Source organism: Amblyomma americanum, chromosome 8 (assembly GCF_052857255.1).
Source record: "Amblyomma americanum isolate KBUSLIRL-KWMA chromosome 8, ASM5285725v1, whole genome shotgun sequence".
In the NCBI taxonomy this organism is placed as follows: Eukaryota; Metazoa; Arthropoda; class Arachnida; order Ixodida; family Ixodidae; genus Amblyomma; species Amblyomma americanum.
The window spans coordinates 7,286,438-7,314,151 of NC_135504.1; the positions used below are offsets into that span (position 1 = coordinate 7,286,438).

General features: G+C 48.2%; 1 protein-coding gene across 3 annotated transcripts in view; it reads left to right on the forward strand.

The window, feature by feature from the left end:
• Positions 1–25,551, forward strand: part of LOC144100849 (regulator of G-protein signaling 7-like) — a 47,375-nt gene extending 21,824 nt beyond the window's left edge. The window contains exons 10-15 of one of the 3 annotated variants that reach the window (XM_077633737.1): positions 343–404; positions 2,396–2,497; positions 12,695–12,898; positions 15,366–15,599; positions 16,893–17,342; positions 19,912–25,551. In XM_077633737.1, the coding sequence (XP_077489863.1) occupies positions 343–404; positions 2,396–2,497; positions 12,695–12,898; positions 15,366–15,599; positions 16,893–17,295 (1,005 nt within the window). In that variant the 3' untranslated portion in view covers positions 17,296–17,342; positions 19,912–25,551. The remainder of the gene's footprint in view (positions 1–342; positions 405–2,395; positions 2,498–12,694; positions 12,899–15,365; positions 15,600–16,892; positions 17,343–19,911) is intronic. The other 2 variants (XM_077633735.1, XM_077633736.1) reach the window with 2 other exon arrangements.
• The last annotated feature ends 2,163 nt before the right edge of the window (positions 25,552–27,714 follow it).

Consider the following 27,714-nt stretch of genomic DNA (forward strand, 5'->3'; position numbering starts at 1 on the left):
GGCCTTTAAGTGAAAAATAGATTAAATTAAAGAAACTTATTCTTACTAAGCTTTCAGTTATGCCCCTCTGCTACCTCACTGTTCTGTGGCGAAGTTTCGTCTCGTCATGAACGGGACGGCAAGTAGCTAGCCACTTTGTTAAACAAAGTCAATTTACTGGGAAAAGCCTTTTTAAGTCAGAACAAACTGTTAGTAAAATAGTAAACGATGTAAAAATTAGACCACAGTATTGTGCACAAAGCTGAAATCCTCACAGAAACATCAAACTGCCTGAGAAACCCTTACTCACACACAGATAGAGAGAAACAAATCTTTCTGTACCTCTGCAATTTGCATTTTCAGATCGAGATTCTCAAACGGAACCTGGCTCGCTCACGAACTAAAGTGTCCCAAATCCTCGCAAGGTGAGTGATGTCGCAGTTTCATATTTATACACTACATGTCCAGCAGCAACTTGGCAGATTTTACGATAAGAGGTCTGCAAAGCAACTTGATAGATGCACTGTGCTAAAATCGTGTAATAGACGACGAAACGTCACGTCTAGGGAGATCTCAGATAACAAAAACTCTAATCAATGGCTGTCCAGCCACATCCGACAGTAAGGCCCGAAGGAGCAAGCTGATATTGACAGTGCTCTCAACTTTCCTTGCCAAAGCAAAAGAGCGCCAAAACCAAAAGCCAAAGCCAAAAGAGCGCACAGACGGAGAGACAGGCTTAACGGCACGTCGTTTGAGAAGACTAAAATACATTAGTGCATGCACTATAATCTTTTAAGACGCGAGAAAGAGGTGCAAATAATGTTGAGTTTGAATGGTTTTCTGTTCTTATCTAGACGTAGCAGCCCCCATACCTTACGTGACTTCATTGCAAGAACCCTGCCGGAAATTTTTTGACCTCCAATTCACATTTTATCAGCGTCTTGATAAGCTTCCTGCATCAGACCTACTGATTAATGTAACAGAGAACGCACATTTTGCTTAGTTTGACATTAACACGTGTAGCAATACAGAACAAGTCATCAGTTTGAGGTTCTCCCAGCATATTCTGCGTGACATTTTGGACCCAGAATTAATAGAAAATTACAAGCTATACAGCGAAATATGCAGCAGCCCCACAATGGCTCGCTATAATTTTGTGAATATAGGAAAATACGATTAAAGAAATGCTTACACCAAAATTCAACTGCAACGCATGAGCACAGGAAATGCTGAGCACGTTGCCAAGCATAAGCTACGTAAAGCTGTTCGATATATCAGGAATCTCTAACGTCGTTATTCGAAATAGTAAATGAAAAATTTGCGATGAATCTTCACCAAACAATGAGTCTCACTGATTTACGCGGGAGCAACCACTTAAGTGAAGCCAGGTGGCAGTAGCGAGCACATCATGCACACCGGTGTTTTAGATACAGCCGATGCGCTTGAGACTAGTCACTATAACGTTTTAATCCGAAAGCATTAAGGACTTATCGGGAAGAAAATGTGTCGGCGGAAACCAAATTGGCTGATTGCTGTAGGGAAATGACGTCACCAGAATGGAGCATTCCCATTGGCTGATTGACTTTAGGTAAGTCATGTCACCACACCGGAGAATTCCCATTGGCTGCAGGGAAATGATGTCAACATATCAGAGCATTTTCATTACCTGAAGGGAAGAAGGGATGTCACTTCCACAGTAACGGCATCTACTGCTATCGCATTGTCACCACATAATGCAATAAGAACAATCAGGAGTTCCTGAGTTTTGTGTGTGTGTGTGTGTGTGTGTGTGTGTGTGTGTGTGTGTGTGTGTGTGTGTGTGTGTGTGTGTGTGTGTGTGTGTGTGTGTGTGTGTGTGTGTGTGTGTGTGTGTGTGTGTGTGTGTGTGTGTGTGTGTGTGTGTGTGTGTGTGTGTGTGTGTGTGTGTGTGTGTGTGTGTGTGTGTGTGTGTGTGTGTGTGTGTGTGTGTGTGTGTGTGTGTGTGTGTGTGTGTGTGTGTGTGTGTGTGTGTGTGTGTGTGTGTGTGTGTGTGTGTGTGTGTGTGTGTGTGTGTGTGTGTGTGTGTGTGTGTGTGTGTGTGTGTGTGTGTGTGTGTGTGTGTGTGTGTGTGTGTGTGTGTGTGTGTGTGTGTGTGTGTGTGTGTGTGTGTGTGTGTGTGTGTGTGTGTGTGTGTGTGTGTGTGTGTGTGTGTGTGTGTGTGTGTGTGTGTGTGTGTGTGTGTGTGTGTGTGTGTGTGTGTGTGTGTGTGTGTGTGTGTGTGTGTGTGTGTGTGTGTGTGTGTGTGTGTGTGTGGAAAACTGTGCCCAACTGTAGGCTTTTCACTCCATCCTTCTTTTGATTTCTGTAGGCATTCTTCCTTGGCCGGGTAGCCGCATGCCAAAATTGACGCGAAGGCGTACGCATGTCTTCCCAACAGGTGTGAGCAGTACCAGAACTTCGACAGCTTCATCGTTCCGCCGTACCCCGGCAATCCCTGGATCACGGACGAACCCACGCTATGGGCCCTCGAGAGCAGCACGTGAGTGCGGGACGGCCTTCCTGTAGAAACTGTATAGACGCTCCATCTAAACGGGCCTGTATTTCTTGCACATTATTAAGGTTTTTTTTCTTCCTTTACTTTTCCTAATATTTATCTTCCGGTCTGCTGCAGCAATCATTAAACACCCTTTAGTAAAAGTTCGTTTATACTATATAGTTAGGGGCTAGAGTTTTCGGTTTAAAGCGGAAAAAATAAATAAATGTACGGTGAAATCCATCTTCGAAGTTTGGCTTTAACCGAAAAAGGCCAGTATACTTTAATATACACGTCACAATTAGCTGACTATCGACGGGAGTTTCACTCAGACAACAGAAAAAACTCACAGGGTGGTTACGACCATGTAACGCGAGATTCAGCGATAGCTCTTTAGGCACTTAGTCATGGGACCACTGGTGTAGTGGTCACGTGATGCACTCCTGCACTCGCAGGCGGCTGTTCCAAACAGAGCCACTCGTAGGCTTATGCGACTCAGGTTGACGGTGGCATAAAGTCACGTGACAATAACGTCACGTTGCATAATGTCACGTGGTCGTGACATTAACGCATCTACCGGTTACGCCGACGGCGACGGCGACGAGAAATCCAGGGACGGGCGCCTAACAGCTATCGCTGTAAAAGTTAACAGGTTAAGTAGCGCAGTTGTGCGTTTTGACGTGTTACTCCGTTACTTTACACGCCTCTGCAAACCGAAGTGCTCCCGCACTCAAACTGACGGTGTGTTGTGCAGAGGGCCTTAAGGCAGTCAAAACCGGGACGCTGTTAGCTCAATGCTTTCCCTGACTATTCTGTTAGGGCTGGTCGTGCAGCTCCTCTCGTTCCCACCCGACGCCGTTCGAATCGGTTTGCTTACAAACAAACGCTGTAAACTACAGAAATGGCTGTTAGACGACTGCAAAGAGTGAAGGCCTTGTAAGCTCGCTTCCTTCCCGCAAGGCACAACCCACAGGCGGACTCTTCGGGTTTAGAAAGGAACATGAAATGTGGCAGTGTGGCAGCACATCGTGGTGAGGATGTTCCAGAGTCTGACAGCAAAGAAGCGAGCGCGGAGTGAGCGGTGCTCGCAGTCCCGGCTGCATGTTGGTTCCCGTTCGCTGGCCGACGTCGTTTCGAATGTGTGGTTTGTGCTGTAACTGTACGCAAACGGCTTCGTGGAATGCATGCTGTACTGACAACTAAACAAACTAGTGGGCACCGGCGTACAACTTCTTACTGGTAAGGCGGCTTTTTGACGCCAAAAGGGGAGATTCGACTCTGCTCTTGGAGTGACGGAGAGAGCGGACAGCTAGGGCCAAGGTTGATGCTGGCGCCGGCCCGAAAAACAAGGAGCCGCTACGCTTTGGGCTAGTCAGGTGGTCAGGCTGACGGGGTTACGTGAGGAACGAGCTCTGGTCTAACGTTCTTGATCGCTGTGCATAACAGCGACCGCCTTGGTTGATTTGTTAATGGGTTGTCAATAAATACTGCCGCACGTTGTCCTTGTTAACTGCCATCACTCACGGAAGTTGCAAAGTAGGCTCGTCAGTGCACGTAAGGAGGCTGTCGCGAAATCATACATAGGCGCCACGAAAAAGTGTCATGTTCTGGCTAACTCGACCGTTAAGCTTAAGTTCTGTCGCTGTTGTCAGCATACACATCGCGTAAGGGCCGACCTTTCGCTCCACCTAGTGCAGAAACCCAACATTAGCATGACAACCTAGGTTTTAGAAGTCAACTTCCACTTGCGTTATTGTCTTACTGTTCCTTCCGTTCCTTTATTTTAGTGACCATGGCATTTCTTCCTACAAGCACGGCTCTAAGTGCGATCATGTTTGCGCTAATTCGAATGACGGGGCTTGCAGAAAGGTCAAGAGAAATTCTAGGTGACTTTATCGCATAAGGGTCCTACCTTATATCACTGAGAGAAAAAAAACGGTAACACGTCCATGGAAAATAACATTTGCGAAAAGAATCCGACAACTGGGTTCTGAAATAAACTTCTAAAAAAGTATACCGAATTTTAAAAAATAAAAACGATAAGCCCAGCCCCTAGATGGAGTTTAATGATTTCTCGGCCTTCCACTGATTCCTGCTGCCTTTGTTCAACCCGTTCGATAGCTTCCCCTTGTTTTGAGGCATTATATAAGGAGGCCGCTTACGTGAAGCCTTTTTTCCTCCTCGAGTTTTGTTCCTACCTTTTATAGCCACATTTGCTCCATTTATTTCCTCCACGTGCCTGGCGCCCTACTTAACGCATTATGTAAGAGGGCCGCGGATAATGCCAAGGAAAGAAATAATGAGGTCCAGATTGAAGAGACAAACACTAGTCCTCAAGGATACCTTTTACATGCAAGAAAGACACAATAGTTAGTTTGTACACTCTAAACAGAACGGAGTAAAAAGGGAGTAAGCTGGCTTCTAGCATACACCTTTTTCACTGCCACATAGGCGTATTAGTGTTTAGAGTGTAGAGCTAAGCTTACCGGCTAAGCGCAATTATCAGCGAAAGCTGTTATAGCTTTGTTTTAGCCATTTAGGATAACTCATTCTCCTTTCCTCCCCACCTTCTCTTTTTCTCCCTCTCGCACTTGCCCTCACCCCCAACCGTGCCGAAAGGAATTTTTCTCTCTCCTTTTTGCCACCTGCCACGGTTGGCAGGTGCCATGGCTTGTAGTTCAGGCCATTGAATTCAGTGTATTTTAATTAAATTAAACTAAATGAAACTCAATTATCATGTTAAATTCAATTAATTCACTCAGTAACGAAGGTCACACGACTGGCGCGCTACATTCCGTGGTACAATCCAGGGATTTATGGCTAAACCAACCTATATTAAATAATCTTTTGCCACGTATAAGGCTGCTCACATCACCGTATAAAGCAGCATCTGTATAGCCTACTTACTAGCCCTGCATAAGTGCATCTCTTTCTATCCAGTATGCTGTATCGTTCATATTTTATTATCTGTTTTCTGTGTTTCTCTTCCGTATTAATGTAATTTGTAAACAACATTGTCTTAGAGTGTATCGAAGTTTTTGTGTATTATATTTTTGCGTTCTTATTATGTGCCCATCCTGTAAAATCCCATGAGGATTGGCAGTATTTGAGATAAATAACAGCTTTCGTCGTAACACGCAAAAACTTCGACAAAGTAAAAAAAAAGAAACAAATCAGCAAAGCATCGATTGTCTTATTTGAGAGCGCAGTTAATTTAGTTGGTGGTGGTGGGTTAAATGAACAGGCGGGACTAGCCTTACGGTGGCCTGTCGGCAATCGCTCCGCCTGAGTCACTGATTGAAGTGACTGCGTCTCTACCACTGTTCTATAAGGTGTGGGGTTGACATGGGGAGATAAGTACGTTCTCCCCACTCAATCGCGGCTGACACGGTTCAAAGCCGCCCGGACCCCACCCCGTGATCGCGTACGCTACCGAGCGCACGCCGACCACGGCGGGCCTTGCTCTGGGGGAACAAAGGAACGACACATTGGCTGACACAAACAGGCATTTATTGCTACAGAAACAATAACGCCAGCTAGCAACAAGGTACGCTAATGAATCAAGGACGTCCGACTCACCAGCAAGGTTCCGAGCGAAAGTTCGCCCGCGCTAGGGCAAGGGATATAAACTCCGCAGGCCGGACGGGACGAGTACGGGAGCCTGTCTCCCCGTTGCTTCTTCGCCCCGCCGGCGAAGAGCGGAGCCGCCGAGCGACGCGTCCGCCCCGGCTCATTCTCCCGGCCGAAGAGACCCCATCTCCCGCGGGCGGGCTTCAGCAGTCTCCCGCGCAGCGGCGCTGGCGCCCTCTCTTGCCAGTTAATGTAACTGGCAAGGGAACGCGCTCATCCTCGGGGTACGACTGCTGCTGCACGGTGCCTCGCGGGAAAGCAAACTCAGGGGGCTGCAGGGCAGGTCCCCACATCCCCCCAACCTTAAATAGACCCACGCGCCTGAAAGTACATGCTATGGAGGAGTCTCCTGGTCTTCATGTCTTTGAGGCACGTCTTGCAGCGGAGGTCACGCCGACAGCGTCCACGCAGACTTCCGCGGTATTCCGAAGGCGGCGTGAAGGTCTCCGCTGGGACGACTCGTATGGCCCGCGGACTACCGTGTCCGCAGGCCCGCGAATCGAAGGCCGGTGGGAAAACTGCAGGCCAGGATCCTGCAGTAGTCGCCAGGGCAGCAGCAGCCGGAGGTGACTGCTGTCTGGTCTCGCCACAGCTGCCCCGGATGGATGCGGCGAACAGGATACAGGCCGCTCCGTCGCAGCAGGTGGCAGCGAGACGATGTGCACCGGTCAGCAAGCCTGGGTGGCTCCACCGGATCTGCAAAATTGTCGAAACGCTCTCGGCGTGCCTTTAACGTAGGTCACGGGAGGGGAAACGGCATCCGCAAGGGCCTCGTGGCAAAATGCCTAACTCGCTAGCAAAACGTGTCGGCGGCTGTGCAAACGCAAAGTTCGAGTGAACAAAGCCCTTTCTTGAGTTGAACGAGACTGCTCAGTTCGTGCGAGGTTGCAAAAAAAACGGACGGGCAGCAAAGTGCGCCCCCTCTCAGCGTCACGGTCCGGTGGTCATGTCTCTTTTAATGTGGTGCAGGCAGCTCCGAAAAGCCTCAGGCCTAACGACCACTCCGACAACGACCGTGACCACACCAAAGACCCGAAACGGGTTTTGTGCGCGCAGCCGCGAGGAGACATCAGCTTTGTTGGGTGGTCCTACCCAACACCCTCTCAATGCTAAGGCCTCTCCACCGGCCGCGTGACGTCACGCCAAGGGACCGTGCAGGCCCCGCGCTCCGCGATTTCAGCGCGCCGCGCCCGTCTGCACTATTCGGGTACTGCCGTACGTAGCTGCCTTATAAGTGATTCCTTCATTTTCATTTTTGTCGTTGCTGCAGAAAAGAAATTCGCTAGTTTGTGCGCGCCTTAGGCTATCATTTTATCTGCTTTATATATTTTTTTTATTGCAGAACACCTTATTGTCAAGAAAGTTCGAGCTGCTAATACAGTTTTTTATAATAAACAATTTAGCATACGGCCGCCAATTTCGCATTATTGGTCATTATAATAAAAAATTGATTAGTTAATTTCAATTAATCATCTAATTATTAGGTTCTATCACGTACATGATGTCTGCCGTGCGGTAAAATCCATCCGCACAGACCGCACATGCGTATATCTAGTTGTTAAAGTAGAAGTTCGTGAACATTGAAAAAAAAAAGACCGTCTACTGCGCATTGTGTTAGTTTTATTCTGTATTGTGTTTTGCTTAAAGCTTTCACACACAGCAATAATGACAGTCACAATAATGTTGCGCTGTTGAGTATTTGTACAGCTAATCTGACCCTTACAATAAAAAACGACGAGACACCAGCAATGAAGTGTGCGCAAAGCATTTTTATTGCTTGGGAATAAAACTTACTTCTTCTTAAGCGTTGCTGCTTTCCGGGCTGCGGCCTTCTGCTGCGCATTGTCTTGTATGGCATCATTTCTTAGTTTGCAAAAGTTGTTTAGAACAACGTTGGTTGCAACGCGTACTACCAAGCGCAGGAGAGTTTGTGCAGTGTGGCCATTTTCACATGTCTCAATGTCGTGTTCGTCCAGGAGGGAAATCGTCTGTGAAATCACGACACCACGTTGATTTCTACAGGAGAGAAAATCTTCCGCGGTTGCTCCAAAAGACAACTTCTCTGCAACTAGTTTAGTCATCAGTACCATGTGAACTGTGCATGGCTGGGGAAACTTCAGCCCTCCTCTCGACAGGTTAGCTATCATGGCAGTATTTTCCGCTTCGATCTCTCGATTTTCAATCACCAATGTGCTGAAGCAAGCAGAACATGAAAGCTTCTTTAAAGCAGCATGAGCAGCGTATCCTGCAATGTAGACAATAGCATCCATGTCAGAGTGGGCGTGTGTAATATCGTCGTCGCTGACAGCCACAGAAAAGTTGCATGGGACAAGATCCTCACTTACGTCTTCAAACTCTGTTTCCTCGCGTGGAAATGTCAAAAGTTTTTGAAGACGAAGCTTCTTCTCACATTCGTAGAGCTGACGCACGGAAATGTGGTACTGTGATCCTGCCAGCTGGCGGTAACGGCCGAACCGGTCTTCTAGCGCATCCGTCTGAAATTTGCCCAGCAGTACGTACTTGAAGTGAAGTTCTTCTAAGCAGTAGCGCGAGAGTTCTACCAGAGAATAGCATGTCAGTCGCAAAGCACTGTGAGTCTCTTTCGTCAGCGAGCCACTGGTGATGTTTATTCTTGCCCAAGCGTCCAACCAGTCCACAACGCCGCTCAGGAAAGCTAACTGTGTGTCATCAACAGACCTTACAGGGTCTTGCATGCTGTCCCTTAGCCTCTGGCCTTTGCAAGGGGTCTTAACATTGACTATTTGCCACCATGTGAGGATAACGTCAATGAAAAGAGCAGTCGACTCAGCTTGAGGAATCTTGAACGCGGAACCATGTGTCCTGAGGGCATTTGAAACAAACTGATTAATGACGTCGAGAGCGAGCTTTACATTTTGCCGCTCCATTGAGGTTGGATTCACGGCTTTTGCGTTCAGTCTGTAAGCAGCCTTCACAAGCGACGTCTTCTCTGAAGAATAAAGCTGCCGCACAGCTGCGAAAGAAGCAGCTTTCATACGAGGAGGCCCTTCGGGCATTGCTCCACTCAAGTCCATTTCAGGGAAATAGAGGCATGTTCCAGGGTTTTTCTGGTTAATCCAATTGTTCCTAATGCACTTCAAGAGATGCACAGGATCGACCACGTAGAAAAGAGGGCGAGCGTTATCGGCTGGATGGGGATAGACAATGCTCACCTGAGGACTTGTAGCAAATAACGACATCATCTTGCGGTTCAGAGCATTGTTGTCCGTTATCACAGCGATAATTTTGAGCCCCATTTTCTCAACATTAATGATTATGTTCTTAGCATGCTCGTGCAAAATTTCTGCGCTCAGTTTGCTCACAGGTAATATGTGAATGACGTCCTTGTTTGCAGAAAGGAGTGATTGTACCATGAACACATGGGCTGTTGTTGCTGGTTCCGTTGAATGAACCGACGATCCTACTATTGTGCCCCCTTTGTAGTCGAAGTATGGTTTTATGTGGATCTCATCGATCATCAGGGTCACTGTCTTCTCGTGGTCTTTCATTGATTTGACTCGTTCTCGGATGTAGGAGAGACAGTGCGGTTGATTTTGCTCCACAAGAGGGTCAGCTTTGTAATTTGAGCAAACACGGCGCAGTGTGGAAGGATGGGGCAGAATGATTCTTGATGCAGCTCTTGTGAAGTGATATGCGTGAGGAGAAATTGAATTCAAAATACTGGCGAATACCAGCAGCTCTGCGCTATACACATGCTGTTTCGCGAGGAGAAGCTCTATCTGCTCAACCAGAAATTTCAGCAAAGACTGTTCTTTCGTCGTATCACTGTCCTCAATGAGGTCTGCAAGCAGTGAACCGACAAACTGCAATACTTTAGTATGTTTCGACTCTTTCGTCACCTCAGGTATATTATGCAAGCCTATCTCGAGTTCTTCTAGCAGCAAGGACAGGCTGGAGGTGTCGCATACTTGAGCTGGCAGAATCCTGCCTGAAGGAAGCGACAGAAGCTTCACTCCATTCAAGAAAACAGAAAGTGACAGATCAGGGAGAACTACCAAGGCGCATTTCACATTAGGTGAAGGATCATTCTCGATGAGAAGGAACCTAACGCACTGCTCATCGACAGAAACGGTCCAGAATTTCGTGTTGCAGATTCCAGGCAACTTAGATTTGAACTCCTCGTAAGATGAAACTTTGTTTCTTTTCTGTTCAAGCTCATTAGACTGAAGTGACTTCCTCATAGCCTCCTGCAAAGCAGCGTTTTCCCTTCTTGCTTTTTTCGTCTCTGGCGATTCACTCCGTCCAGGCGTTGAGGACAAGTATTTTGGGCAGTTTGGAAAAACAGAAGGCGCAGCATCAATCTTCAACTGTAGCCTGTCACGCTTCACCTCTATTATTTTCCCTGTCAGTTCATCTTGGTGTGACAACGTCGTAATGAAGTCGCCTGCGTGGAAGTGCAGTTCACACACCTGCACGAGAAAATGAAGCAAGGCCATTCGCCATGACTCTCCATTGCCTAAAACACTAAGTAAAAAGAGTCTGAATAGTGAACAGCTTTTACATATTTACACAGCTTTTACACAAGCCTTATGCACATCCACAGAACTAAATGCTTCCTGGACAATTCATACATAAGTGTAAGAAGTGATATCATTGCCTACAAAGACAGCATGCCTTTCCGGGAGCGACAGCTCACAACTAAGATAATTACCAGCGCCTATTAAGCAATATTTCAGAGTCTTACCCTCGAATGCTCTGTAGGTGTGAAATCCTTCCGTGGAATGGCTCGCAACCAGGCTTTTCTTCGTACTTCGTCTCTTGGGAAGCAATAAACACGTACTTTGGGACCATTCTGGTAGTTCCCGCGGCACCCGGGAACACAGCACCGGCCCATGTTTCACGAAGTTGCACTCGCTACACGGCAGGCAATCAGTTTCCCATTCGTGCGCTAGCACAGGTACGCACGCCACACAAGAAACGGCCACACGAAACAGACACAGCCGTGCGAGGAGCGAACGGAAATGCACCCAACGCCAGGCTGAAAGACTCAAGCAGCAGCTAGACGCTCACTGCAAGACTGCGTTCGTGTCTGTGCTTGCCCGGGCAAGCGCGAGCACATCGAGGGAGACAACCGAGCGGAGCGGAGCCGCGCTTGGTGAGCAGCCTGACCGGACACTTGGCGTGACGTAGCGCGTGTGGAAAGGAGGGCCTGGAGAGGCCTGAAGAAAGTATTTAGAGGGTGTTGTCCTACCCCGCTCACTGCACAAAGCAGCTTCTGAGCGGTCGGCGCCCACCGTATCGGACGGTGTCGGAGCGCCCGGTGCCGAGCTGCAATACCAGCGAGCTCGTAGCGGCACCCATGGCCCCAGGCCACCCGGCTCCCGGAGCCGCGACTCCCAGAGTCGAAAAAGAGATAGTAGAGAAAATATATACAGAAACTCGGACCACCCACGCGGCTTCCGTACTCACTCGCTTCGGGCTCGGCGACTCCGCGGGCGCTAGGCCTCGAACTCCCTCGATGCGGACCAAGTGATTCTCACGAAGAAACTCCAGGGAAAAAAAATGTGCTGAGCATGTCGAAAAGTTCAAACATGCTGCAGCGCAATACACCTCGCACTCAAGAAAGCATGCCGCAGGTCCTAGCGATCAAAATTCACTCTAGGCCTAGCACTTGTCAAGTCCGGACAAAGAGCGTTCCTCGAACCGAACCGACAGTCGTCCAATGTTCCAAGAGCAGGCCCCACGTTGGGCGCCAGATGTGGGGTTGACATGGGGAGATAAGTACGTTCTCCCCACTCAATCGCGGCTGACACGGTTCAAAGCCGCCCGGACCCCACCCCGTGATCGCGTACGCTACCGAGCGCACGCCGACCACGGCGGGCCTTGCTCTGAGGGAACAAAGGAACGACACATTGGCTGACACAAACAGGCATTTATTGCTACAGAAACAATAACGCCAGCTAGCAACAAGGTACGCTAATGAATCAAGGACGTCCGACTCACCAGCAAGGTTCCGAGCGAATGTTCGCCCGCGCTAGGGCAAGGGATATAAACTCCGCAGGCCGGACGGGACGAGTACGGGAGCCTGTCTCCCCGTTGCTTCTTCGCCCCGCCGGCGAAGAGCGGAGCCGCCGAGCGACGCGTCCGCCCCGGCTCATTCTCCCGGCCGAAGAGACCCCATCTCCCGCGGGCGGGCTTCAGCAGTCTCCCGCGCAGCGACGCTGGCGCCCTCTCTTGCCAGTTAATGTAACTGGCAAGGGAACGCGCTCATCCTCGGGGTACGACTGCTGCTGCACGGTGCCTCGCGGGAAAGCAAACTCAGGGGGCTGCAGGGCAGGTCCCCACAAAGGCCAGTGTCCTCCAATAACTTCAAGAGTGATCGTGACACTAATCGCCGCTCAGTTCGGGATCCCACAGGGTGCACTGTGCGTGAGACGTCATCCAAGGGAACGCGCAGTCTCTTCAGGGTTTTCCAGGAGTCTCTCACGCTCGGCACAAAAACGCGGGCACGCTAAAATCAAAGGGTTCACATCACCATGTGCGCAGTTAGGGTGCTGACAGTCTAAGGCAAGATCTTATTTTCCCCCGCTGCAGGGCAGAGGTGCCTACTGAGCGGCGCCTGCAGCGGTGGAACCTGTGTCTGGAGGAGCTCCTTGCAGACCCCATGGGGGCACACGAATTCGAGCAGTACCTGCGCACCGAGTACAGCCACGAGAACATCCTCTTCTGGAAGGCCGTCCAGGACCTGCGCCACGGTTCGCAGCAGGAGGTGCCTCGCAAGGTGGCCGCCATCTACGAGTGAGTGCGCCCTCCTCTCGAGCAGCGTGTCTTTAGGCCTAACAACGGTTTATTCCAAGCTATGCTTCAGGCCTAATAACGATTTATTGCAGGCTATGCTTTAGGCCTAACAACGATTTATTGCAAGCAATGCTTTAGGCCTAACAATGGTTTATTGCAAGCTATGTTTTAGGCCTAAAACGGTTTATTGCAAGCTATGCTTTAGGCCTAGCAACCGTTTATTGCAAGCTGCTGTTTAGGTCTAACAACGGTTTATTACAAGCTATGCTTTAGGCCTAACAACGGTTTTTTGCAAGCTACGCTCGAGTCAGAGAGCGAAGCGACAAAGTGCAAGAAGGACAGCGTGACGCGCGCATTCCTGGAAATTTGGGACAGGCGCATCTAGTTCTGTTGGCTGCTACCACGTGGCGTATGGCTTTGAAGATTCAAAAATAGCGCGCTGACGTCATCCGTGACGTAAAAAAGAGGGAGAATGACCGAATGGCTGTAGAACAGAAGGTGATAGGCCGCCAGGTTTAGCGGCACTGTCTAGCCTCTGTCCTGAGTTTCTGGTCATGGGTGTGCTGTCTGGTTTCTGGCGTAACCTCATCGGCATCGCCGAAAGACCGAATCCCTGTGGCCGAAAGTGCTACCAAACATCGATAGACTTGTGCGAGAAAAAATATGGCATTCTGTGTACATCCTGTGTACATCCAGTTAGCGCACGCTGTTTAATAGAGATGTACCAACTAGCCCGTCAGAAAGTTCTACTCCATGCACGGCGCCAAAGCGGCCGCCGGCTGTAGTACCAAAACTCCCATAGTGTATCGCGGCGGCGGTGGCATATCGCAACTGCTGGTGAAATTGGTCTACTGTTTTAGAACTTAAACATAATACTAAACGAAATTCAGTTTTTCGTGTTTTCTAATTTTTTTAACACAGCCGTTCATCATAGTTTTTCATGTTCACTGGAATAATTATTGAATACCGCATTTACGGCACTTCTAGGGCTCGGACTTGAAATTTAGGGCGTGAGATGGGCCCCGGCTTTGAAATGGGGCCCCTGCAGTACAGTAGTGTCCACGCCATTTTTGTTTAGGATTGAATAAGGTCTTAGTCATCTGGACGTTCTCCTCTTGGACTGCTTCGTTCCCAAAGGGACAGGAAACATTGTGCTCGGCAGCAGACTAGAACTTTGAATGATAATGAAGCACGTGGGAATCTCATTGTTTTCAAAAAGGCAAAGCTCCCGGTGCGCAAACATCGGATGATGTATGCTGTATTTATTTCTCATGCGTGTGAAGGTTTCTGGTACGCCTAGTCTTTTATGCCTTATCACCTTGATAATGGCAGTGTGATAAGGATCCTTGTTTGCCCCTTATCGCGTAATGTAGAAAAATGACAAAGTTATAATCCTAGGCTTCTAGGGCGCCCTTGCCACGAGGAATTCTCATTCTCGGAATCTTTCACTCGTGTACGTATCGTATGTATTCACTTCATGCCCTGTCATAAATATCACGTGACGCAAACAGCTGTTCCACTTCAAATGATCGTGGGACCTATTCTTTTGGCCGATCTCTCGGTTGCTTTGAATGAGCCTGCACCATTCCTGGACAATGACAGGCCACAATAGTTTACGATGCGCCACTGGTGACAAAAGGTCGCAATCGGCCCGTTTTTTTTTTTGTTCAAAATAAAAAAGAAGCTTGACTTCAAGGAACACATGCTTGAAAACTAAAAGGACTTTAGGCATGAGACCTAAGAAAGTTTGAATAACGTAAGATGTTGCTAGTACCGCATTTGTAGCGCTTAAGCACAGTACATCAATTAAGAGCACAAAAGTCTCAGAGACACGAAAATGACAGCTTTGACTGCGCCAGCTGTTTGGCGCTTCTGAACGTCAGTGCAAATGCCGATTGACAACTCATCCGCAATAGGGTCTACGCGCATGCGTCAAAGCATCCGCCACTTTATGTACCTTTATCTAGTGCCATTAGGCAGCTTGGGCCCGTGGTGCTAGAACTCAAGATGTCTGGCAAGGTAATTCCTCTGGTCATAAGGGTTTCCAATAAGGAAGCAATTTCTCATTCGCCTAGACCCAAGTGCAGCCAACTGCCACAAAAGAAAGCGGTAAACTGTCAAAGCAGTACGGTTGCGCTTGGGTGGAGGTTAATGACTAAATACTTCCTTATTACAAATCCACTTCATCCTAAGAGATAGATCTAAAGAGAAAAAGGGTTTTGTAAACATTGAAACTCAGCCAAAGTTCGCCACCCTATACGTCCTCGTAAATGCGAGCAAAAAATGCTAAAAGCGACGAGCTCACTGAAGACCCTCCAAAGCGCACTAGAAAGAGCGCGGATGTCTGGAAAAATACTTCGGCGTTTGATATAGGAAACGACGCCAGCCGTGTCACACACTGCACCACCGTGTGGCGCTCACGAGAGCCTGTCGACGTCACCTCAATGCTGGCCATCCGTCCGCGCAGGGAGTTCCTGTGCAGGGGCGCCCCGTGTGAGGTGAACCTGGACAGCGAGACGCTGGAGCGCACACAGCAGGAGGCGCACGAGCGTCCCACGCGCTTCAGCCTGGACGCCGCCCAGCACCATGTGTTCGCACTCATGAAGAAGGACACGTACACGCGCTTCACCCGCTCCGAGCACTTCCGGCGCCTGATGGCCAAGGCGCAGGCCATGCAGCAGGCGCAGGGCCAGCGAAAAAGGTACGTGGATGCGACCGGCCGTAGATGCGATAGTGTACCGTCTTTGCCGAAAGTAACCGAGCAGCCGAGAGGCGGCGCTGCTGTCTTTTGCGCTGGCCGCTGCTCTCCGCCTGCGAGAGTAAACTGGCTGGCGTAAGCCTGCGCCATCACTCAGTATGACAGCCGCCCGAAGGCGCTAAGTTTCTCGCCACGCATGCTACCTCCTTCTTATCATCCAAGGGAGCAGGGCGGGAGCGCGGTATTGCTTACGTCACCCCGTATACACTCGCAGCCGGGGAGTAGCGGCCAGCGCCGGGTACCGCAGCGCCGCCGCTCGACTCAGAGCCCGCTGCCGTTAGTTTTGATTACTTTTGGCAAAGACGGTACATGATTCCCTTCCGATTCTGTATCTTTGTGACTCACTCAAGCGATGTCACGCCTCCACCATCACTGTTTTATGGTTTATGGTTTATGTGGTTTAGCGTCCCAACGCGACTCAGGCTATGAAGAACGCCGTAGTGAAGGGCTCCCGTAATTTCGACCACCTGGGCTTCTTCAACGTGCGCAGACATCGCACAGTACACGGCCCTATAGCATTTCGCCTCCATCTAAATTCGACCACCGCGGCCGGCATCGAACCCGCGTCTTTCGGGTCAGCAGTCAAGTGCCATAACCACTCAGCTACTGCGGCGGCTATCCACGATCACTGGGCTTGAGTCAGGGACGATGAAAGAAAAAAAAGTACAGCGAGGACGGAAGGAAAAAGTTATGTGGAGTCGAAATGAAATCAGTGTGTCTCAAAGGATTGAGCGGTACTGCCATTTGCTGAGCAGATAAGTGGTATTAGCCTATAGTTCTGCACAAGGTCATAGAGGCCGCTCAGGCTGACTACTGCTCTGGAATTCAGCGATTGCTGTTGTTCATAGCTATACCACTGCTTCTACAGCACTGAACTGCACGGCGTGACGTATTAGAGTCGTTATTAAAAAGCTCAACAGAAGTAGCACTCTCAACATGCAGTACGATATTTTTGTCTAGGGACAATCAGAAGCCAGGAGATTGTGTCCCGTCGAAAAGCTAACTGAGCGCTCACACGCCAAAATAACGTGTTGTGAGAACGCTGGCTAGAATCCACGTGACCACATACAAAACATAGCTTGGCGATGCGAGAGAAGAAAATAAAAAAAGCTAACCCGTTCAAAGCAGACCGGCTACTGCAGTCTGAGTGTTGTAACACAAGAATTCCTCTGTTCTTCGTCCGTTCAGAAGGTTGTAGTTTGCGAGGTCTCACGCGGCACTATGCCTGCGGTGCAGATTCTTCCACTTCGGCTCGAGCACCAAGAAGAAGTCCGTCTGCGGTCCGCTGGTTGGAGCACTTCCGGCCAACTTCGGCGGAGGTGGTGTCCCCGGAAACTCGCTGGTCAACGTGGGCGCCTCAACGAGTGCAGCCGCGGCCGGAGGAGGCGGCGCCATGATGGTCTCCGGCATTACGACGTCGGCGACCTCGCCCTCGGCGACGGCGCGGGCCCCGTCGGGTCGGCCGCTGTCCGGGAGCACGGTGGACCTGCGCAACACCTCCGAGCGACGCGACGACGTGGCCGGGGCCGGCGTCGGCGTGGCGGGCGGCTTCAGCGGTCGCCACTCGCACTCGACGAGCGACCTGCACAAGCTGGAGGCGCCCTCGTGCTCTCCTCACGGACACGTCGTGGCCAGGTGAAAGGGAGCCCGGAGAAGACCGGTGCACGTAACTCCTGCGGCTGCCGGGTACGCGTGGCTGCTCTTCGCTGGCGATGGCGGCCATGCGTATGAAGGCGTCAGGAGATCTATTTTTTGAAATGGGGCGTGATCATCATCACTATCATCATCATTACCTAATGATGCTCTCTGCATAACAAGAACTCGTCCCAATGACCTCGTATCGCCCTTGTTGCAAGAGGTCCAGTCACACCTTCCCCCAAACCCTCTCAACTCGGCGCACTATCCGATACTCTTGCCATCTACTGCGTGCCTCTAGCAGAGGAGGAGGAGGAAAGAACTTTAATATGCGACAAAAACGACATTCCCCCAACCCTCCTCGGCACTACACCGAGGAGGTAGGAGGCACCGCTTTAGATGCTGGCCGGGAGGTCTTGTGTCCCGGCGGCCTCTTCAGCCATTCGGACGAGGCGGAGCTGGAGCTTGGGGTCCGAACTACGCAGCATTGTCTCCCAGGATTCATTAGAATTGATATTCAGCGCTCTCCCAGGAGAATTTGGGCATTCCCAGATTATATGGTCGAGGGACCATCTCAGCCCGCGGTGTGTACACACGTCTGATCTTGCCTCCCTCAACATATGGCCCCACGAGACCCGTCTTTAAATAATACGCAGGTAGTCGCGTGGAGACGACTCCAAACATACACATACCCACACCAGATCCTGGTGCCTCTAGCAGAACACACTTTGCCTACTTAGCTAATTAAACTCACTTTTGAAGTCCGCTTCCTCCTCTTAATGCCGCTCTCCGCTCAAGTCATCAAAGCACATGCGTGCTCTATTGACGGGTGGGCCTCGTTGCTCTTGAAGAAGTTCCCTTCAGCCTACATTACTTAGCTGAAGAAAGGAGTGCAAATTCTAGCGCGCTACAGGGGCTTTATACTTCAGACTACTATACCCGTTTTTTTTTTTAGAGCGAAAGCACTATTTAACACGGTCAAACCCAACCAACAATCTTCTGGCTTGCATGACCTTGAGGTTGACACTGGCCAACCTGCAGAAATAAAATAAATATTGCCGTGACTGGGTTTTCAACCCGTAGTGGCGCGAATAGGTGAGCGTCGCTGGCCATTGCACGAGAGCACTATGCTTTCTTCACATTTTAGAGCGAAAGCTTTGCTTCAGGACCAAACCTGCAAGATCCGGGCCATCGCTGAAGCGCTGACCTTGACCTTGAATACATGATTAAACATTGCCGCCACTGGGTTTCGAACCCGCGGCGGCGCGAACAGATCTGCTTCGCTGGCCACTGCACGAAGGCACTATGCTATCGCCGCAGCCCATATCACGCCTCGTATTGAACTACAACATACTCTCGCTCTTGCACATCGTCGTCTGCATCAACACCCATCTGTGAGCAAATGCTTTCGCTCATCCTACTCGTTTTAACTACACTAAAACACTGCTTTTTTTCATTTTACATAGGGATTTTCAGAATACTATAAATACGGCTACTTAAGAGCCCTTCGATCTATAAAACGCCAGGAGCAGATCACTACTCCACCGCTCGGCTTTCTCATGATCTCTATAAGAAGGAAAGTAGCGGAGGTACTTTTGGAGGGGGAACAGCAGAGAATTAATAGAATCTGTGTTTCAGAAAGCAATGTTAAAATAAGTGTTTGCACAAAAATATACCCATAAACTAAGATAATAAAACAGCCTTGCCCGGATTGATCAAATGAACCTTTTTAAGAAGATGCGAAAACAGGAAAACCGGGGAAAAATGAAGCGTACGTGCGGTTTTGTAAATACTCTATAATCCAACAGTTAGGAGCGCTACTCAGGTAGTCTCGCCTGTAGTTCTAAATATATTTTGCTCGAAGGTGCTGGTTAAGCCTAGTCATATGTGTCCGCTCTTACCACGTGTATAAATACCAAATTTCTAAAGTTTGACTAGCACGTGCGTTAACAGTAGTGTGGGCCAGCGTTTAGTCCTGATTTATAGCTGGAACTCAAAAAAAAATACTGATCACCTAACAGCTGAGGGTAATGCACAATCTGCTGCTATGTTTCTTTTTCATTTTAGTTTGCTCGAATGGTTTCAAAACACCAACGAAGCAGGAAGCTTACGGGCTGAATGGATGACACTGATTCGCCGATTAAGGATGAGCGTTTGAAGATCTACGCCTTCACGACGGCAGATTTCAGCACAGGAAGTATGTTAAGGACCATGAGTTTAACGCGTTGAGAGACTAAACAAAAGTCGCTTCTGTCTTTGACAGCGACAGCTGTTAGGCGCCCGTCCCTGGCTTTCTCGCGCCGTCGGCATCGGCGTAGCCGATTGGTGCGCCGGTCAAGCTGTGTCGCATAAGCCTACGGATGGCTCTGTTTGGAACAGCCGCCTGCCAGTGCAGGGGTGCATCATGTGACCACTACTGCAGGGGTGCATCACATCACCACATAACCAGTGGTCACTTGATGCAACCCTGCCCTGGCAGGACGTCACGTGACTAAACGCCTCAACAGCCATCGCTGAATCTCGCGTTATATACAGTCGTAGCCTTCCTGTGAGTTTTTGAGTTCCGATCACACGATGCCTCCCTGTTCACGACGTGTGGCCTCATTTCGTTTCTGCGCAGGTTCTCGTGGGGCTCTCAAGAACCAATGGACGAGGACGCAGACTCGAGCACCCTCAAGGTACCACGCTGGAGCCACAGGGCCAGCGATCCGGAAGCGCTGCTACCACAGCTCGGCCTGCAGTTGGACAACTGGGATCGTCCGACTCTGCGCAAGAGCGACATCCAGGAGGCATCGACGACGCAGCCCGAAACGACGGACGCCTGCGAAACAAACAAGTAAAGGAATTGCCGTCGCCAAACTGTCTTGCGCATAGTGCCACGGGAGGAGCCGAAACGTCCTCGTCCGCGAGCAATCATCAAGACTGCTCCCCCATCTTCTTCGCTGCCACCGCTGTGTGCCGTAATGTGCTTCTTCGGCCAGTGACGTCATTGAGAACGCAGATTGACGTCGACGACTCTGGCGTTTGTTGACGGTGTGTACGATGACGTGGGTGATGACGATGACTGCTGGGGGGCGTGGTGCGGAGACGCGCCTCCTTCCACGCGCGCTCTTCACCCGTGACAGATGTTATAGTGTCCTTGTTTTTTCGATTCCTGTTCATTGCTTATAGGGTGCTTCAATGTGGCTTTGCTTCCGCTTGTCGCGTGATTCAACGCGCTTCGATTCGTTTAACGAAGCGTTAAAAAAAAGCGAGCAAGAACAGAGCGCACGCGCAAACTTAGAGTATGTGCGATCATTAAGATGAAGAGATGATTCCGCTCGGCTGGTGACGACGTGGTTAAAAAGGATACGGTTACCATGAAAACTACTACACACGAAGCTATCGCAAAGCTAGGGAAACAACATTTGCCAATGTCCTACGACAAATCCTTAGGTAGTGAAGCGGAAGGAGAAAGTAAAACAGAACTGCAAACGGTTGTGCATGCATTTCCCCAACGGGGCAGCATTCCTGGTAAATCTCAGCAAGCCAGTTGCAAGTGTACATAAAAGAAATGAGGGGGCGCTTGCTACACGAAATAGACGGATGTCGAGGGAAAGCGATTCGAAAAAGGCAAAGACCGACGTCTGTCGCTTGATTTTGGGCAAATAGAAGATGAGGTATAATTGTGCCACGGAAGCGCTTGGATATGAGACCTCGAGCAGCATAACTACGGAGGAATGAAAGGACGCTCTGAGACCTGAAGATTACTCAAAGTTGTAGACGAAGCGCAGCTTCGTTCCCCGTTTTCACCAGGCGCTTTACATGTGTACGAGACTTTCGCTCGGTAGAGTGCAGACTCCGTTGACGCTGTGCTGCCAGTTTGCACAGCTATCCATTGCACTGTATTCGAATCTCGGCTGCAACGAAAGCTCTGCAAAAGCTGCCCTATTCACCCAAATTGGCCTGACCGCCTTGTGGGATCACAGCCGTTGAGGAATGTACGAGCAAGGTCTTTGACGTCGACCATCATGATGGCGTCAAGTAATATTTAAAAAAAGCAATTTCGCTTGCTATTGTAAATGCACGGAAACGAAACATCCCAAAGTTCCTTAAAGAGATTTGGAGTCTTCCTGCCAGCATTCAGTGGCAGCTTCATCCAAACAAATAGCAAGGTGCACTCTTGGTCAAAAGTCTATTAGCCAGTTGCTGTGCTTATCTTTTATTGGTTCAAAATTTTATTGAATGCTTTCAGTTCGCTAATTAATCATAAGAAGGAGAGCAAATGCTGGCGTATCTAGAAATCTATATCGGTAGTTTTCTATTCAATAGATATACATCTTTCTGGTTATGTTTTTATGCAGACTGGAAAACAAAAAGTGCACACTTAAGGAACATTGCATTGAAGACCCCTTTGCAGAAAATACTTTAGCACTAATCTAGTCACCGTACTTACCTTAAACTTAACAGGCCACTGTGAGCATCAGAATCATATAAGTAGTCAGGCAAAAAGGTGGATCTTGCACGTGCTATAGTGCAGAGCTTGTAGCTTAAAGACAAATGAAAGTACTTAGAATTCTGTTTTCATATCTCCATGTGCTGAGTTACAGAACCCTGAGATATATCAGTTATCAACATCACAGCAGCAAAGAAAGCGCGGTATCTGCACTTGAACTTTTGACTCGGAGTGCACGCAGTGACGTTACGTCACTCAACTTCCATCCTGCCACTCGCGTTAGCGTACCCCAAGCAGCACAGGTAATGGGCTCATTATTAGAAATGGATGGTTTCACTCTGGTACTTTGTAGGACTGGCCTTCGCCAACATAAGTCCAATATTATATCCAATATTGGAAATGGACGGTTTTACTCTGGTCCTTTGTACGATCGGCCTTTGCGGCTATAACTCCAATATTGGGCACAATATTGGAAACGGATAGATTATAATCTTTAGTAGGACCGGCTTGTATTATTACATTTCCTATATTGGGATTAATATTGTAAACCAATAGTACCATTCTGGCTCTTTGCACGACCGGTCATTGCCAATAAATTCCCAATATTGGGCCCAATCTTTGGAATTAATGGTTTCATTCTAATCATTTGTATAACCAGCCTTTGCCAATACATTTTCAATATTGGGCCAATTATCTGTACTGTTAGGGGTGGACCCTTGTTCGCGGCCAAGCGTTGTTCCAGGGCAATGTCACGCCGTAGCGCGTCAGCTCAGACTCAAGTAACGTCTTCTGCCGCCTTGTAGACTTCTCGCCATAATATGTAAAGTACAATATATTTGTTGGCCAGGCGTAGGTATTTCGCGCAGTGTGTCAGCTGTACCTAGCGAACTGTTTAGCAGTGAGAGAGAAAGACGCGGGCGCTTTGAATGTTGCGCGCAGCAGTTGTTTCTGTGTAGCCAAGGCACACTGTTAAGACTCTCACAATGCATAGTTTTGTTTTACACGAGGCAGGTTGAGCAATCAGCTTCTTCAGGGAAACCCGTCAAGGTTGCATCGGTAGTTGACATGGTCACGGCTGCTAAGACATGGCAGGGCCATGGGTTTTTTTGCCTGCTTGATCTAGCCTCCGCCAACACGGTGTACAACCTCGGCAAGGAGTGAAGAATACACTGCACGGTCTCGCAGTCGGAACGGACGCTGCATAGTCGCTCGCTGGAGCAATTTCCGGCTAAATAATCGCAAGGCTAACCTCACTAGTAGCTCGCAACCTCACCTCAGCCCGGCCGTTGAAATGTGTTAGGAGCTTTCATGGCGGTCCTGGACGCTGCGATGTCATATGCTGTAAACTGTGTCCTTATTGAATGTCAATGCCTCGTTAGTTCCGATAGTTTATGCAGAGCACCAAACATAAAGCGCATCACCAGATTCGCCACCAACTGCAGTGTGCTCTTTACCTCTGACAAAGTCCATGTGCTATAAGTACTGCATTTCACTCGAAAAGCCGAGTTCTGTCCATAAAAGCGGGTCTACGCGGTTTAACAGACATAACCGACCGGTGAGGACATAAATCGTATTTAGCACGAGTTCTAGCGAACCCAGAACTCAGAAAGGGGCGATTGGGAAGGGTATCAATGCTTTTTTGGAGAAAGGCGTTACTGTACGTGAAAATCTTCAAGCAAAGCGCTAGAGAAGCATGGTAGTGACTGTACACATTTTGAGTGGCATCTGTTACGCCGTTACATGACGTACGAGAAAAAAAGGGCGCGAAAGGCGCCCCAAAGGTAGATAAATTCCACTAGTCACGAACGTTGAGGCACCCTTTATAGGCTGGCGATAAAAACAACCGAAGAGTAAACAGTAAGAGAGACCATGTGATATTTTCTAGGTATTTTAGGATTCTAGCGTTGAAAAGTTTATTTGAAAACAACGTGTTTTTTCTTAACATATTTACACACACACACACACAAGCACACGCACAGAAACACACCAAGGCTTACAACAGCCGAACTAGAAACAAATGATGTCTAGTTCATCATCCGGGTCTTCTTTCCGAGCCCTACAACCGGCGCAGTAAGCTACACAAAACAAACAAAGGAGATATAGTGTGACGAGTTACAAGATACGCATGTATAAAGTGTTCGCTGATGTCTATTTTTGTTTTACTAAACGGATGTGTTCAGTGACATAGAGGAAGATGTTCAACTCTTGCTTGCTTTCTGGGTTCGGAGGCAGGGCAAGTGATGTGATACGATGAACGGCGAAGGAGTGCTCCGGACGGAACATTCGCGGCGTGCACGACTTAAAGAAATGGTTTGACTTCGATTGGGGCTGAGGAGTACACTCGGTGCGAACTCAGGGCAAAGGCTACATCACCCTCCGGGAGCATTTAGATCGTAAGGTTACACTGGCGTTGTTGCAAAAACCGCCTGTTTATTCTTGTTCTTTCTTACCTGTTTTCCTCTGGATGAGCTCTGAACATTGGGGCATGCGCAGTTGTTTGCCAGCCATTACTAAAATTTGACACTTGTCCAACATTGTCGGACAAAAATTTTGGAAATTGGAAAATTGTAATGAGAATATTGAAGGTAATGTTTCATTCTTCCGATATGTAGCAAAATATTTGCTTTTAAAGTGTTTCCATCGACCGCATCAAACATTTAAGACTGTAAATGAAAACCAATGGGGAACGCTTTTGACTATAGCAAAACAAGTTAATAGAAAAAATACAAGACTGCCTTCCGGGATATCTGCGGTTATATTGATTCTTATAGTTAAACCTTTTATTATACAAAAAAGTGAGTGTTCAAACGGTTTCCCGCTCAAAAATGCTGTTGTCCAGAATTATTAGGTATGAGACATTCGGTGCAAAGTCAAATGAAACTTGCTAGTATTCCATACACGGCCTATAGAATTCAACGAAGTGCGTATTATAAGTGGAGCGAGCCAATTGCACGAATCAGCTTAGCATTTTACTTAAGCTGCTCGGGAGGTGGTCAACTGCCGAAAGAAAATTTTTCGTCTAGTTTGAGAAAGTCTTACACGAACCTCGTGAGACACAACTATAAAATAAAGTAGTATGAAAATCATGTTATATTTTTCAAAATCAAGTTACGTACATAAGGCGTACGTCGTATAGTAGATTGACAATGGAATGTTTGCACGTGTACAAGTCGCAAGCCATAGTTCCGCGATTTGAGCTTAATTCTTCCATGCATTATAAATAGCTTTCAGAAAGACAAAGAAGATATATGGCTCGTTCCCTGCAACAATGTTATAAAAATGTTCCACTGAGTTAAAAATTCTGAGCGTTCTCTTCAGCTACGCTTCACTAAACTTACATTCACAGCATACTTTTGTAACCATGAACTACGTAAGATTAATTCATGAGCTTATGGCTTGGCTTCGTGCTCGGCGTGACTGTGTTTTAACAGTTCATCAGTTAAAATAAGTGTAAAAAGAGGTCATTTCATCAAAAGAAAAAACCTTTCGTCTTTTTTTTTTCGGTGCCGCCCTCACCTCACTTCCGTCTGGAGGCTTCCTCTTCGCAGTGCCGGTGACTTCCGGGGTGATTCAAAAGTGACTCGGTCGTCGTGAAGAACCTTGCCGGAGGTGATGAAAGGAGAGCGGAAAAAAGAAGAAAGAAAAAGCAAGACGCGCCCTGAAGCCTGCGTTTTTACCTCCAATCTTTGCCGTTCATTCTTCCTCCATAGGTGTGTGAACGCAGCACCCGCGGAACACGATGTGTACCAAACTATAGGAGTATATTAAAGAATTTTCTCCTCGGTGGAGTTGGAGCGCAGTGATAAAGAATGTGTGGAAAAATGGAACCCTGGCTGCACGAGTATCATTTCATGCTAAAAGCACAGCCACTTCACACCATTCACACACCACGTAATTCATAATTCATCGCTCCCCGCACAGCCAACCCGCAACACAAAACTTTTTAATCAGCAGCTGCTCAGAGATATTTTATAATATTGTCAGAATAATTTGTAAGTTAAATGGAAGAATCAGGGAGAGATCTTTGGAACTCTGTGCATGACTCCTGCTCCAATGTTATCAGAACTAATCTTAGTAAAACGCTAATATATATGTAAAGCAGGTGGCTCAACGCACGATGAAAGAACAAAAGTTGTTTAAGTTGTGATTTATTGCACCGTCCGTCGAATTCACCTGCTTCAATGTTTAACCGGTTCCATACGACCTTTAATTTCCGCTTATATATACCTATATTCCATCATCTTTAATGTTCATGTTTAATGTTTTCTTTCATCGTGCGTTGAACCACCAGTTTTACATATTTATTACCGTTTCACGAAGATTAGTTAGTCTGATAACATTGAAGCAGGGGTCATCCGCAGAGTTCCAAAAATCTATCCCTGATTTTTCCAATTAACTTTCAAATTATTCTACCAGTATTACAAATAAATACTACGGGGCGAACTGTGTACAAAGGCTCTCACATAATGAATGGCATCTATCAATGCAAGCTCTTTCTCATCGCCTCACCTGCGCGAAGGAGGAGCCAAAAAAGCTCCGCCACTTTCACTACATTTGTCACGAAACGAGCACAGTCGGCAACAAAATTTTACGGGGCGCGCGTACTCGCGAACAAATTAATTGTAGCGCTGCCCCGCGGCTCAGTCGCCTACCATATTGAAACCAGCAGATGCGGCGTGCACATCCTTCCATACATACAATCATATCGGGCGACTCATTTGACCAAAGGCACTGAAATAGCTTCCTTTACGCACAAACGCATCCCGTAAACATTTCCTGTGGACTGTACATACGTTCACGTCCACAATTCGCAAAGTGGTTGCCCATGCCTGTGCGCCTTAGTACAACACGTGATCACCCATTAAGGTAGTGGCCACGTGATTTATTTATTGGATCACACACTTTTCTGTTACTTATGTCGACATCAGCAACGCAGCCAACTCCCGTAATTCTCGTTCACAAGCTCTTGCCCCGAATGCAGATGGCTGCACAAGCTGCAATTATCTGCCTCTCCGACGTTATAGCAAATACAGGCGGAGGTTGTGGCGGCGACTTTTCTGAGTAAAGGAAAGATGCGCGGTTACTACCTTGGACGGACGCCTGAAGGTCACTATAATGTCAACAGTGAGCAGTGTGAAAAGGGCAAGAGAAAGCAAGCCATTGATGTTTTACGGAATTCACACCGAGTAATTAGCAGTGCCTTTGACGTCGTGATTTGTGCAATATGTAGTAAATTAAAAGCCCTTTTTTCATCTGTAGCTCAACGAGTGCAGGTGAACAAGTATTCCATTAAGGTATTCCACGAAAGCCTGAGCATTAAGGACAACTTGCAGTCGGGTGATGGACAATGTCACGCACGTTTTATGTGCATGCAGTCTCGCTGGTGCGTCTGGAGCACAAAGGGCCAAGTATAGACGTTAAATAATGTGCTCTCTGTGGTCATGTCATGAAGGTGAGCTTGGTAACGCGCGCTCTAGTGAGTTGTAAAGTACAGTTACTGCTAACACTTTTTCGCCCCAGGAAAAGTTTTTTTCTTTCAAGCAGCTTTCCACGGTTCTAAATCTCTCAGTAGAAAACCGCTGCACCAAAAGGAGGTCATCGAGCAACAATCGTCTCGATGCTCTTTGAGTTTTGCCTGAAGCCAGCATCGTTCCACAATATTTTGGCTACGTTAGCTAAGTTTGTGTGCGCGCGCTCAAAAGCTGTTCCACAGGCTACCAGGCACGCTGTAGTGGAGTCCTTCGCATTAAGTTTTATTATTTGGAATTCTATAGCGCACAGCGAAATCTACGTGCCTAAAAGGACGTTTCATTGCATTTTGCACTCCTATGAAAACGAGGTCGCAGAGTTCGAACTCGCGACATCAGGCTCGGTAGATGAGCCTCATTGCCTTGCATAGTTAACTGCTCGGGTCAAGCGACTGGCGTAGGCTGATTGTGGCTTTGTTTTTATTTCGCGGACATAGTTCTTCAGCCATTTGCGGTGACT